General features: G+C 36.3%; 1 protein-coding gene across 6 annotated transcripts in view; it reads right to left on the bottom strand.

Moving 5' to 3' along the window:
- Positions 1 to 17,249, bottom strand: part of LOC131034097 (uncharacterized) — a 150,865-nt gene that overhangs the window by 87,135 nt on the left and 46,481 nt on the right. For 3 of the 6 annotated variants that reach the window (XM_057965502.2, XM_057965478.2, XM_057965494.2), the window contains exons 3-5: positions 3,321 to 3,380; positions 3,084 to 3,214; positions 2,772 to 2,990 (exon numbers count right to left, since the gene is read on the bottom strand). In XM_057965502.2, coding sequence (XP_057821485.2) covers positions 2,773 to 2,990; positions 3,084 to 3,214; positions 3,321 to 3,380 — 409 coding nt within the window. In that variant the 3' untranslated portion in view covers position 2,772. Of the gene's footprint in view, positions 1 to 2,399; positions 2,991 to 3,083; positions 3,215 to 3,320; positions 3,381 to 17,249 lie in introns of those variants that run through there. The other 3 variants (XM_057965483.2, XM_057965509.2, XM_057965469.2) reach the window with 3 other exon arrangements.

Below are 17,249 nucleotides of genomic sequence, written 5' to 3' on the forward strand. Positions count from 1 at the left end.
TATTGTTGGTCAATTAGTGGACATCACTAATGGTATAAAAGGACAACAAACTGCAAGAGCTATGGGCAACGATGGTCGCAGCATTGCAACATGTAAAAAAGCCACCATGAAAAGAAAAATTGTTATAATATGTACCAAATGTCATTGAATTTTTACACAAAGTTTGTGTAATATTAATGGCACATGTACAGCATCGTACAAACATATGGATCCATATGACTTTCAATGCCTCAAATATGGTGCCCACTACAAAAATGGCTCAAAAAAAATTGTTCAAATTTTGATGAATTAGTAGTCAATCCCATGGTTTTGGGCTAGACACAATAATGAAGCCCATTTTTCTCTAGGACACATTTGATTGCTCAAAGTTAAATCTCTCAAAAAAATAGATAAGTTAAAAATATAGAACTCTTATACCATGTTGGAGTTGAATCCTCAACCCACAACTCTCAAAGATCACCTAAAATCAAACACCTATCACAAAAAGGGGGGGCAAAAAAATACTATGGAGGGCAAAGAGACTCTTAATTCAAAAAAAGGTGAATTGAGAATGAATGAATAATAGTACTACAATAAACTACCCTTGATAAAGATGAAATAAACCTTAGATGAAAACCTAGTTGAGGACTAAATTAAATCATAAAATGTCCCAATCTAATGACTCGAGATAAAAATGCATGACCTAAGTAAAATTAAGAACGCTAGTGTATAAGATGACCTAATAATCAAATAATTAATTAGGAAAATACTTTCTACTCTAACATAAACATATAATTTAGAGTTTATAAGAAAGAAATACTTGGGACATTTAGACTACATTCTTCATCCTAGATGGATACCTCCTTTAATGATGATAGTACATACATTGTGGTCTAAATGTATGAAATATGTTGTCGATCAAACCCTCAACCTTTCGAGGAATTGTATGCAAAGACAATGTGCTTCTTTACCCATCTGTTGAAGGAGCTTTGTATTATATCTCTTTCAAGATTGATAATACAAAGTTAAAATTTCCAAACGCCTTCTTCCATAGCTTATTTATTTGGTAGAACTTTTACTCTTCTTTGCTTACTTTTTGACATTCATATTTTGATTATTGATATATCTTTGATGAAACTTTATTCCATCCCCCTAGTTTCTTGAAATGCTTGCTCATTCCATACAAGGTGGAACTTTTAGTTGGTTATCGTATTTCAAATGTTTACTTGCCACAATAAAAAAAGCATAATGTTAATCAATGTTATGTAAAACTTCTCCACATTTGACTCTATTTTAAATGGTTTAACTAATCAACTTGTATAATACAACCTAGACTAAGCTTTTAGAAAGGAACCTTTCTAGTCATATACTTTTATCAAAGTAGATCTACATTTCTAACATTTAGAGATATCTTTCTCTTCAATTTTAGCTCTCTTTTTTTTCATATATTTGCATCATGCAATAACCTAAAACCACCCTTCAATCAAGAAAATTGAGTTTAAAATCCAAATATAGATTATAATATTTTGTATATTGAAGGCATTGTCTTCTTCCCATAATATCCATGTTAGGGTGCATGCACTTGTACATAATCCAAAATGTATTTTTTAAGTAATTTGGAAATACTGCCCGTATAGATATTGAAGGCATTGTCTTCTTCCCATAATATCCATGTTAGGGTGCATGCACTTGTACATAATCCAAAATGTATTTTCTAAGTAATTTGGAAATACTGCCCTCTCAAGGTTAATATGCTACTTGGTAAGTTCTGGAAATTTGTCAATGATGTACAAAGTGTACAAAAAGAAACAATAGGGTAAATGGTGTTTATTTAACTTTATAAAGACAACAGGTAGAAAAGGATTCCGCCTAATCTTAAAAATTCTGAAATGGATTAAAATTTCACAAATCCTACGGATAAAGTTTGGATTACAATTAATAAAAAAATAAAAGCTTCGGGAATTTAATCCAACTCATAAGAAAATGAATCTGATTCAAGACTACAATAAAATGCTTTCAAAAATGAATGTACACAACCTTAACCTTTCCCATAAAATATTATTTACTGAAAGGAAATTATAGCAGGTCATAAAGCCTTCTTAGTTAGTTAATTTAAAAAATAAACATATAAGAAATTTGACTTGCATGAAAGGAAGAAAATGATATGTCTGATGTTAGAAATATAATCGACCTAGATGGTTTTCAAGTTTCTTTCTTTTTAAGGGAGAAAAGATGGAGATTGTATCAAATGGATTTCTTCAGTCATCCCCTCCTAATGCCTACTTCCAAAGAGTTGATTACATTTAATTGTCATAATAGAAAAATCGCTGATTGCTTAAGCATATAACCTTAGATCAACCACTATTACAAGAAATGAAACCAAAGTAAAAATTGTTTACAATAAGAACATGAGGAATATGTAAGATGTAACGAGAGAAGCAAGCTGAACATTAGAACTAAATAATTCTAAATGAGTTTGAAAAAGCATAAAAGGAAAATGTGTGTGCTGTAGGTAACTTTGACAAGCAAAGGGCTCAGCAAAATAATTCATTTGGCATTGAGCCAAACCATTCATAAGATAGAAAAGACATATTTCATTTAATGCTCATTGAGGATTCATGCCTCAAAAAACGGCCCATGTACAAAACCCTCTATTAACATGCTATGAGAAACCTGACCTCGAGAATACAAAAATCTACTATACAAAGAAAAATTAAGTGCTAACTATCATCAGATATCTAAGCTCAAAATTTGGAAAACAATTCAAAAAGGAATATAGCAAGATTACCTACGTCATTTATTATGATCTTTAGCTGTTTCTTTTACTTCATTTCGCTCATCTGATTTGCCATGGAACTTTGTGGGAATTTTAAATGGTGATGGAAGTCCAATCCTGTCCTGTGGAAGAGAGTCAATTGGTGTGAATTCTACTTCAACATCACCTGTTGAATGGATCATCAGAAATGCAATACAACGTGGAAGCTTGAATCGTCTTGGGCCAGCACTGCCAGCTGCATGGTTTACATTTGGAAAATTGGAAGAGGTCAGTTCAGGAAATTGATAAGGAACAACATTAAGTCCATCAAAGTTGTCTTTTAACTTACGATTCACATACAAAGCATTATTATGCCACCATACACCAGGAACATGGGAGTGTCCAAACACCACAATATCAATACAACTTGCAATTACACGTTCTTCAAGTTCTTTCTTTGGAGGGAAACCACATATATGCCTGTCAATTTTGCACAAACGAAGAATAACATAACCTGTTTAAAGAAAATATAAATACATTTCTAAGAAAAAAAGTTGCAGTAATTTGTAAATGAGAGTATACTTACTCAACTAAAATATTCTTCCCATGAATTGCTAGGCTTACAGAATGCGGCAAGTCTGCATGTCTGCAAGACACAAAAAGATGTAAGATAATATGGCTGGAGTTATAATTGATTTAGAGTGTTTGTAGCATAATTAAGCAGGGGTAAATTGGTTCTAGGAGGATGATAGAAAACTATGGCAAACACAATGTAGCTTTGCTAGTCTTATAAATCATAGATTAGTGATGTATCAAGTATATACAATAAATTACTCTGTGGCAAGACTGCCCTTCAAATCCATCCTTTCGATTAATGAAGAATCTAAAATTCCAAGCAACACAGAGCACTTCAAAAACAAAATCAGTTTCAACTATGGTATGTAAAATTCATAGATGGGGACTTCAGATAGAAAAATTAAAAGGGGGAAATATCTCAAATCAAGAATAAATAATCAGCAAAACTAACATCTTACGATAATTCAAGGAGAAATTGCGAGAAGTAACAGCTTTAAAAAGTCAAAGATAAAAGACTACAAAAATAGGAGATCAAGAAACACCATCTAAGACAATCAAAGAATGGTGTACAGATATCTTGATAACAGAAGTTTCTGAATTTATCAATAAATCTTTCACAAAGACATACACCTTTGAATGCTTTACGGGGAACAAGATAAACACAATGTATTGCAAACATTAAAAAACGATGAAGCTTCTATTATAGTAAACTCAGGGAAAGGAAGGAAATAAAGATGTAGGAGGTAATAAAAAGATGAATTTGAGAAGAGCTATTAGTATGGATGGATTCCAAGCGTATACTTTAACAAGTTCTACAAAAAACTGTCAAATGAATGCAAGATACTTATCAACTCAATCATTTCAGGCCAATAACCTCTATAACATTTCGACAACAAACAGAAGGAAAGCAACCTTTGCCGTAAAAGGTTCAGAATAGTAGCAGTATCCAAGAAAGCTTTAAGAAACAACCCTCAAAAATTTGCAAAAAATCTAAATATAAATCTTACCACTGGTATTAGTAAGCTCATGAATTTTAACATTAACATTTTCAACCCTTTTATGCAACCTTTTATTAAAGCATCTATAAGCTTTACTTTTAGATGAATAGCCCAAAAAGATGCCTTCATTTGATCTAGGATCAAATTTACCTAGATTATCATCATCTCTTTTTATAAACAGCGACTATCAAAAATTTTAAAGTACCTTACAGTTGCAAGTTTACCTTACCATAGCTCATAGGGAGTTTTATTATGCTTTTCTCTAAACGAACCTTTGTTCTGAATATAGACTATTGTATGAGCAGCCTCTCTCCGAAAGGCATCACTCACTTTGGCTTCATTCATCATGCTACGTGCCATTTCTTGAATTGTACTATTTTTCCTCTCAACAACACCTTTTTGTTGAGGTATTCTGGGTGCTGAAACCTATCTCTTGATTCCATTTTTCTCACAGAAACTAGGAAACTCGTTAGAAGTGAATTCACCACCATTATCAAAACGTAAACACTTTATTTTTAAATCCTTTTCATTCTCAACTAAAACATTAAAAGTTTCAAATTTTTCTAAAGCTTCAGATTTCTCTTTCAAGAAAGTCACCCAAGTCATTCGAGAAAAATCATCTATCAACAGCATAAAATATTTTTCACTTTGTAAACTTGATGTCCCAGTAGGTCCACATAAATCAATACAGACTAACTCAAGTGGTTTAGTACTAGATAAGTCTTTAGATTTAAAACTAGTTGTTTGCTTACCCATTTGACAATCTTTGCAAACAATGTCTGTTGGTTTGTCAAGCTTTGGCAAATCTCTAACAGCCTCTTTCTTGCTGATATGAACCAAATTATCAAAACTCATATGTCCAAGCCTTCTATGCCACAACCAAGTTTCATCAAGCTGACTCACACAACACTTTTCATCATTAGAATCATCAAGAACATATAATTATTTGCTTCTTTAGTTGCATTAGCAAGATGCTTTCCACTTTTACTTATCACACAACAGTTTGAATTAAACACAAGATCGTACCCTTGATCACATAATTGACTGACACTCAACAAGTTATGCTTCAAACCTTTAACATACAAGATATTCTCAACTTTAGTTTCTCCATCATTTAAGACAAGAGTACCTATACCTAGAACTCTTGCTGAAGAGTTACCTTCAAATCTAACTTTACCTCTGTTCATTCTTCTAAGTGACTAAAATTTGTTCTTGTCACCAATCGTATGCCTGGAACAACCACTATCAGCATACCAAATGTCTTTCTCATTTTGTGCTAAAAAGGCAGTTTGCACAACTAAAGACATTTCTGAACTTGACTTCTCCTTTTTCCTCCAAAATTTGATATTCTCCTTTTTAGATGAATCTGTCCAAACAACCATCTACAATCGAACTTAGCACAAATTTAGGGGGTTCAGGCTAACTTTACACTGCAACTTACAATCAACAAGATGCAAAAAGTATGAATCATGGAAATTCATCAAACACCATTACATTCTCCATTGAAATCAAAGCACTATACTACTTCTACTCTAAGTGAGGAAGGTGAAACCATGCAAGCTTTGAAAAAATAACTTAAGTGGACATCATCAGAGAACAATGTTTCACTGTTATTATCTCAAAACTTATCGCAACAATTTCATACAAGGCTCTTTCCTCTTTACAAATGAGGGGGGTCACCCCTTTATATAGGCCTCAAGCCATGATTACATGCAAACCCTAATTAGGGTTTTCCCTAAAAGATTCTCCACTCAAGATGCAACAAGGTGGGAATCTCCAATTAATAACCCATCATGCCCATATACAATTAATTCAAAAGTACCCAAAATAGCATCCATTGCGCATTAAATGCACCACCTCTTTCAACTTCTTTCAACATGCGTTGAATATTCATCCATGCAAAAATCACCCCATTATGTCATAAATGCTCCATCATTTCCACATGCAGCGATTGCATGCAAAAGGAATCTGCCATAAATTCAACATGCAATGACCGGGTCGTCATTTGGTCAAATATTCCGGTAATGAATGTGCCACTCTACTACCACGTGTTCAATAGATCCTCGCCATGCAAGTGGACCCCGCCGTTGTATATCCGCTCCTGCATATTTGGAATTGTTGGAGAGGGAAAATTCGATTCAAGAAGAATTTTCTTGAAGTCTCTTCAACTTTCCTTGCTCAAAGAAGGTTTTTCATCAATTCTACACATTTCCTATTTTTTAGGAAAATTTCCAAATTAGGGTTCCACGGTCCAGGAGAGAAAATTCCCCTGCGAATCCAAATCTGTAAAAAGTTCTGAAATTTGGATGTCATTTGAGCCCTGAAAATGGATTTTTCAAATTTTTCACTGGGGGGGAAATTTCTTGTTCAATTCATCCCTGATTCCTTCCTTGCCTTAGAAAATTTATCTGCAATTCATCCTTGGGTGTGATTTCTTGTTGTGGAGGAATTCTCCTTTGGAAAGGAATTTGTTCCTTACCCTGAGGAAGGAAATTCTTCATGCCTTAGCCAATTTTCATGTTTTCATGATTTCCAAGAACTATGTCCTGAAGGAAGAAATTTCAAACACTTAGTCAATTTTTTACCTTTCCTGGAATTCTGTCCTGAAGGAAGGAATTTCCGACACAACGCCAATTTTTTCACTTTCTTGGAATTTCATCTTCTTGGGCGCAATTTTGACTTGGTGGAGGATTCAGTGAATTTTGTGAATCCTTGAGACCCTCATTTTGGCACCCAAGTCCACAGTTGGGCGGATTTTCACCCCTGTGGAAGATTCATGAAATTTTTTCATCTATCCTTGCCTCCTCCATTCTGGCGCCCAATCACTTCCTGGGGCGGAATTTTCACTATGTGAAGGATTCATGGAATTTTTTGTGAATCCTTGAGACCCTCATTTTGGCGCCCAAGTCCACAGTTGGGCGGATTTTCACCCTTGTGGAGGATTCATGAAAGTTTTTCATTTATCCTTGCCTCCTCCATTCTGACGCCCAATCACTTCCTAGGGTGGAATTTTCACTATGTGAAGGATTCATGGAATTTTTTGTGAATCCTTGAGACCCTCGTTTTGGCGCCCAAGTCCACAGTTGGGTGGATTTCTTCATGCATGGAGGATTTTGATGCTTTTCACAAGTTCCAGGCTCTTCGTCGAAATATATATATATATGAAATATTAAGTTATATTTCATATATATTGTCAGGATGTTTGAGAGTGGTTTCAGGTCCATAGGAATCATAATGCAAATTCTGGATTTTGGAAGATCTTCCAAATTTCCAGACTTAGTCAAATTTCAGGCCATTTTCGGATCAGGGTGACATTTGTGGATTGATGTGAATTTCCAGACTTATGATTTTGCATGCTTTCTTCTTTTGGAATAGGAGTTCCATTATTGACCATTTTATTTGATCCAACTTATCTGCCTTCTGACTCTTCTGGATTTAGAAATGATCTTCAGGAGCGTTCAATCTTCAACGTCTTCAGGGATGTTCAGTTTCCAATGTTTTCTTGTGAAGAACCTGCCAAAAATAGATTTTCCCAAATAGTAAGTGTTTCAAAATGTCAAGGTTTGTGCAAAATAGGTCAGAAAAGCACTTACTAAAAATAGAAAGTTTGATTTTTGGCAAAATTAGACCAATCCGAGACTCAGTAAAATTCCTAAAAATAGGAACTTTCTAAAAATAGAAAGTTGCTCCGTTTTGGCTCAAATTTTACTGGGAGGTTCCTTGAAGGGTCCTAATTCCAGTCGTATGTTCCGTTTCTTCAAAACCCTAACAGAAACCCCTAAAATCTAAGACAAAAGGCATAAACCCAAAAAGAGACAAAACGGGCCCTAGACTTCACCAAACTCGCTCAAACGAAAAGCAGATTTAATCAATATGACCCCCAAACACTTGCAAAGCAGAGAAACTGACGAGACTGCTAAGAAAAGACCCCAAAAACAAAGCCAAAAGACCGGAAGGGCCTAAAAAGTAGGGGGTCTCCATTTGCAATGAGGTGATGTGTGAAAACGTCACAACAATACTGATCTAAGGTCAAAAGATCCTGAATCATAGCTGATAATGAGGCATACTTCTTATAAGCTACCCTCACCTCATCTGCTAAAGGTACATGAACTTCGAGGACAACTTGTGAGTCCTCTCTACGAGTAAATGTGGGCTGAAATGATCTTGGAATAGACCTTGATACTACTGCAACAGTACATCCCTCGGTATTTGACTGATTTGTAGAGCTAGTTTAAACAATTTGCGCTTGATTAACCTGTGGTGCATCCTGATTGAGATTTGCTAAAAGATGGGATATCATGTCTAACATGGCATCAAATTTCCTCCCTACTATACTATTTGGACTAACTGAACCAGCTCTTTCCTTATCTCTCCCGTTATTCTAAGTGGACTATGGTTTGTGGAACTGCCAATGTCATTAGGTAAACCCCTTTGGACTAGCTGCTCTTCCAAAAAGAGATCAATAGTTGGAGTTAGGTTTTGTTGCATTGTCTTCTTCTATTCTCTTGTGTAATATCTTATTTCTTTGTCACTCATAGATGCTACTACAATTACAACAATGTTTTAAATGCACAAGCTAGCAGGAAAACTAGCTCTGATACTACTTTAATAACCTCCCCTATTTATTTATTTTGGTCTTTTGACAATATAAATCACAACATAAATTTGCAATATAGAACACACAATGTAGTCATAAAGTATGATATAGAAAATCAGTGTTTTTACATTGTTGTTACAAATTAAAATGTTGATAAATCATTTCATCAATTTCCCAAACAATTGATAAACAAGTTTAAGAGCAACCCAAGTAACTACCTCAGATTTGGAGTCAATAATGAGCAATGTTGGTCTGATCTACCTGGTTTTAATGCTGCTACAAATCTGATATTAAAATATGAGTGATGGTGAATCTGATGAATGATTATTATAGGCCCAAACAGAAAGGAAAACCACTAGCAACAACCCCCAACCTCGTCAAGAACACCCCACCATAGGTCACAATCAACTAATACACTCCCAGCTTGCCCAGCAGCCTCTGAATGGCAAGTAGGAAGATAAACACAAGTCTGAAACAATACCCACCACAGCCTCAGGCACTGAAACACGGGTGGCCAACAATGGAAAAATTCACAGCTTCACTAAAGAGCATTTGTTTCATGCCAAATCACCTGCAAATGATGGCACAGCTCTGGATGCCTCCCACAATGAAAAACATCACCAAAAATCCAAGCACCAAGCTCTAGGAATCCTCATGCCAACTCCCAGGTAGCCCTGCCAATGGTACAAGCTTGGATAGAAAATTGTGCCACTGCAATCCAAACCTACAAAACCTCAAAACGTGGTCGCCTAAACTCAATGAGCATTATCAAATTGTTCTTTGTTGATTTTGGAGCCAAATCATTGATTTCTGCATCAAAATATATGGCAACACCAGAAACCCCAATATGTACGGCTTGCTGAAAACAACCCAAAATGCAACAATCTCTTACCATAATCTCTAAAAGAATCATCGAAACAACCCCAAAATTTGCAATCAAAAAACTTTGAAAATCTTCATCTTTTAAAACCCCTAATCTGCAAACACAATGAAACAATGGTGACTCTTGTGTAGAATCACTCCAACTAGCTAGGGATCGTCTTCTAGATCCGAAACCAACAACTAAATGAGGATTTTCGTCCTCAATTGATCTTCGAAGAATTCACAAGTTCAATCTGACAACATCTTGTTATGTGTTCTAGATAGCTAAAATAAGAGCTCAAACCTCCTTTTATAGAGTTGGAGGGTAAAAGGCCAATTTCAAATTTTAAATAATTCATTTCCCACCAAAAACACATTTCAAATAATAAAAATGACTTAATGTGCAAGTCCCCCCTTCCTCAGGCATCCACTTGAGGGGACATAACATAACTTTATAAAATATAACACTAAAGTGAAATATTACAACAATAACATTAGAACTTTAATGCATATTTTAATACTATCTTCCAAGTTGCATGAAATATTATAACAATAACATTAGAACTTTAATGCTTATTTTAATACTCTCTTCCAAGTTGCAGAAAACATTGTCGAGGCATTGGAAACTGAAACTAAGCATGCCAAAATGAAATTGAAGCAATGAGATGAAGTCTAGTGCCAACTCGAAGAATTACTAAAAATAGGCATGCTCTCCAAGAAGTGCGAAGAACAACCCAGGTAGCCAAAAACGCTTCAGAAAGCATCACTGCAATCCAAACGACCAACTAAGCTCAACACCACCAATAGAAGCCAAGGAAAACCAAAACCAAGTTTTCAAAGATCATTGGAGTATCCTAACCACTACCAATTCACCTACAAGAACTCAAGAAATAGGTTAACAATCACACTTGTTGACTAGACCTGAGAAGGGGACATTACATAATACCACTCCTTCACCCAATATATCTTCCCAATGTCCTTCAATGCATTGTCTAATGCACGAACACAACATGGGGTCCAAAAAATGTACTTGTAAGCACCCTCCACCATCAAGCCAGCTTAATTACACACACGAGTTGAATCAATCACTACTTGTACAACATTGGTGGCTCCAACTTATTCTATGGAATCTTTCAAAATTTTAAATTGGAAGTTGGTATCCTTCCTCTTCCCTAAGCAATCAATAGTTCTAAGAAAATAAGAGCCAACTAAAATTGTGACAATAACGTTGACGAGTGGTTGTTGTTTGATATCGTTCACCCATCGATGATAATGGACCATCCATCCCTTATCCAAGTTCGTCTCATCTCTTCCATCAACACACTCACCTTAGAATATGCTCCATCAAGGAGGGTGGTGCATAACTTATGTTCTCTAGGTGAGACAAATGAGGGACCAACAAAAATCACATCTTTGAACTTTTGTTTAAAATAATTTGAACGTGCCACATGAAATGGTATGGCATGAGCCTAAAAAACTTGTTATATTCTGCGAGAAGCGAGAACCGAGCCAGGATCTGATGTCGGTCATAGATCAAATGCAACTCCCCAAGCAACAAATGATCAAAGATCAAAATAGTTGAATGAAGATAATTCTCATATGAGAGAAAAATAGAGACAGAAGAAAATTTTGGAGAAGACTCTCACCGAGCTATCACTGAACTAGTGAATGTGAGAGTATAGTGCTTATTATATAGAAAAATAATAGCATATACAACCAAGAGGTGCATTAACTCCCACCTCCATAAAAAGTGGGAGGTTTTACCTACTACCCCATAAAAGGTGGGAGGTTTTTACCTACTTGGTAAATGCCAAAACATGTGGCATAACCTCCTTACACGAAAACAAAAAAGGAGTTATAAGAGGTGGCACATAAAGCCAAAATAGGGTGAGAAACCCAACTACCCCATAACCCACTTAGGAAATGACAAAATAGTGGTTATAAGAGGTGGCACAACAAGCCAAAAGAGGGTGTGTAACTCAACTACCCATGTGAGGTGGAGAGTTACACATGTAGCTGAAGTATTTCGCCACATGTCCTCATATAAACCACTCCTAATTATCTAAGCAAGCTTAATAATATGTGTAGGAAAAATAAATACCCCCTAACATAAGGAAAATTAAAAACCTACACTAACAAAACTTAGCGATAGAAGACTCAGCCACATCTCACAGTTGTATGTTAAACATATCTACAACACTAGTAGTTCTCTTCTTTCCCTTGGTATTAGTAGAACCATCTCTCCTGTGAATTCTAACATCAATGGATCCCGTAGGCAATGGCCCACTAGGCTGCATACTCTCTAATGGAATTCCTTTTTCCTTGCCTCCCCTCCATATACAACCTAATTCCCTCAACCTTCTCAACTACAGTTATAATTTCACAACCATTCACCCCTTGACCACCTATCCACAAAAGATGACAATAAACTCTAACATAGCTGCCCCAATGGTCTTTTTTGCACAAATGGCATAGCCATACTCTACTCCCCCTTTAAAAAAAATCTTATTTTTATCTTTTCTTGATACAAACTATGAGAGGTTTCTTGGGGTTAAATAGGTCTTTCGCATAGATTTTGGGGAGGTTGTAAGGACACTCAAATTATTTTTTTGTACTTGCTAGCCATACTACACTCCCACTCCCTAAAGAACCCCCAGTGTCAAAACCATACTTCCACGAGTTTTAGTTCTACTTCTTTCTTGCATTTGAAATTCAACCTCTTCACTATCACTACTCCCACTACTGCTCTTTTTTTTGTTAAGAATTTGAAAGAGAGCTGCAAGTTCCAATAAATGAAAAATAAATCAAAATGCACTCCCTATGTGTAGAAAAATTTTTAGAAAAACTTTAAAATATGCAAAGGAAATTGAAAAAACGAATGTTGGATGAAGAACTTACCCCAAATGTAATGAATTAGATGCCTTAGTGCCTTCTTTCAACTATTTCTCTCTCCTCTTTTCACTATTGCTCTTTTCTTGCTGCTAATCTACACAAGTTTTCAAATGTTAAAATGAGATAGTTATTTTTTTTTGTTCTTTTGAGAGTGGAATTAGGTTTGGAATTGTTTAACAGGGTGGGGGGTTCCTCATTGACCCACCCATCCCTTTTTCTTAATTTAAAAGTGTGTTTTTCTAAAATATGTTTGGAAACTGTTGGGTTGTAGGGGAGCGGCTAATCATCCCCAAGATGGTTGGGGGATGCCTAGACATCCTCTAGCTGTCTTGAGGATGGATAGCCATCCCTATCCGATAAGGGATGTTTTGGAAACATTTCCTTTTTTAAAGAAAGGGGATGGGAGGATGTTTCCTAGGCATCTCCAAGTCCTTGAAACATCCCCTATAAGGAACGAAGGCAAAAAATGTAGGGGTTGTGTCCCCGAAGAGCAATGATTTTAAATCATGTTTGGTCTTCTTAAATAGAGCCCAAGAAATCCTGCTTTAGATGGCTTTTTTTGTTATGAAAACTTGCTTTGGTTCTATTTTAAAAGATGTTGGTCTATTTTATAATGATAATGAGTCAACTCTACATTTATTTTTTGATAACCCATATGCTAAAAATGTGTGGAGCATGTATTTTGGTAGTAAATGTGGGTGGGATAATAGGTAAGGCTTTACCGAGAAGGAAATTCTCTTTCATTATATTAGGGCTTTCAATAAATAGCTGTGGAAATTTTAGCTTATTTTATCTAAAGCAATTTATGGTTTTAATGAAGCTCTAGAGATAACTACGTATTTTAGGACAAAAGAGGTATCCTACATACTCTTGCAATGATGCCACCTCCTCTCTATTACAATTATTATGGATATCCCAAAAGCCAAGTTTTACAAGTTGTTGGGATAAGGTGTTATCATTCTTCTTAAATCTTACATTATTCATGCAGAATGGTGGCCAGACTTGGAAAGAAATGGTGGACAGCCAGAGAATTCAAATGACAATGATGGAGACCCTTTAGTGTATAAGCAGACTTGAGGTTATGTTGATAATGTTCCAAATATTTCTGTTAACAGTAATCAAACTGTTGAGTCTGGTGCACAACAAATAGATAACTTGGCTCCTGTTCTGCATAATGGGGCTATGCTGACAGAACTGAGTTGCCTAAGAAAGTGGTTTCGCATATTGCTAAGTGGTGCTGACCATGGTTCAGTATTTGTTTTTACACAATTTTGGCTGGATATTTTTGTTGTTTGCAAGCTGTATTAAAGTGTGTTAGTCTCTATCTAATTCTTATATAGGTTAAAACTGTGAAAAGGTATGGCTGCCCCAGGCTTTTGCTTATACTTGGATGTTTGTTCCAATGATCTTAGAAGTGTATAATTTTTGGCATGATTGGCTTCATATTGTAACCTGCTTAGTACTCTATTTTACAATATTTAAAATAAAAATAGAAAAGCAGTTTGATCTGTGATAGAACTGAGCAAAAATCTGTAAGGAATGTATTTGCACAAGGCTTCAAAGTTCAAAGAAACCAATGAGAAATCTTGCTACAGTTCACTTCAAACTTGTGTAATATTTTTTTTTTTTTTTTGAATTATTTATATTTAATTTCTTTTGATTCAAACCAAGGTTCTAAGTAGCAAAGATATATATATATACAATAAATTTGAGACATAAATTTTTAATTAATAAATACAATATAATATTTAATATTATTAATATGGTATTTATTATTTAATATATAATATAAAATTTAATATTTTTTTTTTTAAGGGGGGCATACCCTTATATTAGAACATTCAAACATTACATACTTAGTTCAGCTCCATTAATGGAGGGCCTGTTTACAAAACCAAAGAGAAGATACAAAAACGACCCTAAAACTACATAGTAGTAAGATTATAGACATAATACTAACAACCAAAACATAAATAGATTGCCACTTGTTCCTACAACACTAGGCCAAGATCATCTTTGCTGCATGATGAGTCATTGTTAATTGCAAATGCCCAATCGATTCCTATAGACAACACCATAGCCATAGCAAATATTAGGAAGGCTATGCCCCACTTCACTTGACATTCACAAAGGGCATCATCGTGACCCATTGCATAGAAAACAAAAAGAATCCACTAACCCAAGGTATCAATGCTAAAGGCAGGCCAATGGCAATTTCCAAGATGAAAACCCACACTAGATACTACATCATCCAGCACCCTATCAAGCCTTGATATCAAACATAGATTGGTCAAAGACACTACAACTGCCCCAACCACCTCCTTCAGCAACCCAACCTCCATTAACATGGCAATAAACATGGATGAGATATCAATATTGACACGATATCTATGCTTCGTGGTGAGAACAAATCATCCAACGGCATCTTGACATCATGCAACATGATTACTGCATTATCTTTAATAATCTTCTTCAGCTATGAATCCAAAATCTACCCAAGAAAAATAATTTGCCTTTTCTTGGCCAACAACCTTACAAAAGACTCCATGAACAACCACCGAGATAGCCATTGAAAATGGCAATTGGTATGAGCCTTAAAATAAATAAACACCATATCTTTGCATGATTTTCATCTTATCAGTACTACCTCCTTGAAGTGACTATTTTCTTCTTGACAATCCATATTGTCAACTATTAACACTATCATTGCATGCAAGCTTAGGCCAAGAAATAATATAGTCATTATGGCAAACGCTAGATATTTGGCTTAACCATAAATTAACATCCATGTCACATATCATCCCACTCAAGAACCCCTGATGCTTCCCTAAATGTCTGTGGATCGGAAGCGGTAGCAATAAATGCATGTGGAAGATCCTGATGTTGTGATCGAGTTCTCCGTGTATCCGAAGGATCCCCGACAAGAGAACCCGCGGACTCAAGTGTCTGTCGAGCCCAACGAGGTCTAGGTGGAGGTGGAGAACGAGGCACCTCAACTGCAAGTGGACCCTGCGGAGGTGTAACCCTGCGAGTCGGAGTTGAGGGAGTCTCATCATCTGAATCACTAACATCACTATCCACAATGGAGGAAGGTGGAGGAGGTAGAGAGGCTAAGCTAGTAGAGCTTTCCTCAAAGTGAACACTCCTCTCAATGAATACCTCATGTGTCTCTGGATCCATCAATCTGTATGCCTTAACACCCTCAGGATATCCAACAAATATGCAAGGCCGACTCTGTGGTTCCAATGCCTTGCGTTTCTGTGGAGGTATGCGAGCCCATGCTGGACACCCAAAGACTCTGAAATGTCTCACAATCGGTTTCCTACCAACCCAAGCTTCAAAAGGAGTAATACCTTGTAAAGCTTTGTGAGGAACCCGATTCTGGATGTGTGTGGCACAACTGATAGCCTCTGCCCAAAAGGCGGGATCAAGAGAACGTGCATGAATCATACAGCTAGCCATTTCTTTGAGAGTTCGATTCTTGCGTTCTGCAACCCCATTCTGCTGTGGAGTGTATGTGACAGAATGCTGAAGATCAATCCCCTCAAATGTACAAAAATCCTCAAGTCTCTTGTTCACATATTCCCTGCCATTATCTGTACGAAGAATCTTGACCACTTTCCCTGATTGCTTCTCCACACGAGTCTTGAAGTCCTGAAATCTGTCAAATACTTCACTCTTATGAATGAGAAAGTAGACCCAAGTGAAGCGAGAGTAGTCATCAATGAAGGTAAGAACATAGCGGGCCTTACTAAATGAAGGTGCTGGAAATGGACCTGCTACATCACTGTGAACAAGTTGAAGAACTTCCAAAGCTCTCCAAGTTTTCTCTTTATCAAATTTCTCTTCGGGATGCTTGCCCATGGAACAACCTAAACATACACCCTCTGAAAAGCTGATTCGAGGAAGACCTGTGACCATGTCTTTAGTGCTGAGCTGCTGAAGATAGCGGTAGTTGAGGTGACCAAACCGCTCATGCCATAGCTTACTTTCTGAATTTGAATGAGTAAGCAAGGCCCTAGAAGGTGAACTTGGCACAAAGTGGGAAAATGAATAAAGCCTTGAGTTGTCATTGACTTGTCCCACTGCTACCAAGGCATCATCATCAAGTTCCTTTACCACAACTAAGTCTGGTGTAAACTCAACCTTTTTCCCATTCCCATAGTGAGTGATTTGGTAGATGGAGAGAAGGTTGGTAGACAAGTTAGGAACATAGAGAACATTCTCAAATGTTCCATCATCCATGTCAACTGAACCTTTCCCTTCAACCTCTACTTGTGTATCATCACCTATGTAAATGTGAGGTACCTTAGATGGCTCTAATGTAGAAAACTGCTCCTTTGTAGAACCCATGTGATATGAGGCACCCGAGTCAAGTATCCATTGCTGTGAAGAACCTGTTGTAGCCACAAATGCTTGCCCTTTTCCCTTAGACTGTGAGGAAGAAGAAGAAGATGAATCCTTCTTTGTGTAGGCGGATGGCAAGTTGATGTTGTTTTTCTTGAGAAGATTGGTTAACTCATCAACTTGCTTTGCGTGGCATCGATGCTCATCATGACCATACTTTTTGCAATATGCACAAGTTGGTTTA

Source organism: Cryptomeria japonica, chromosome 5 (genome assembly GCF_030272615.1).
Source record: "Cryptomeria japonica chromosome 5, Sugi_1.0, whole genome shotgun sequence".
Taxonomy (NCBI): Eukaryota; Viridiplantae; Streptophyta; class Pinopsida; order Cupressales; family Cupressaceae; genus Cryptomeria; species Cryptomeria japonica.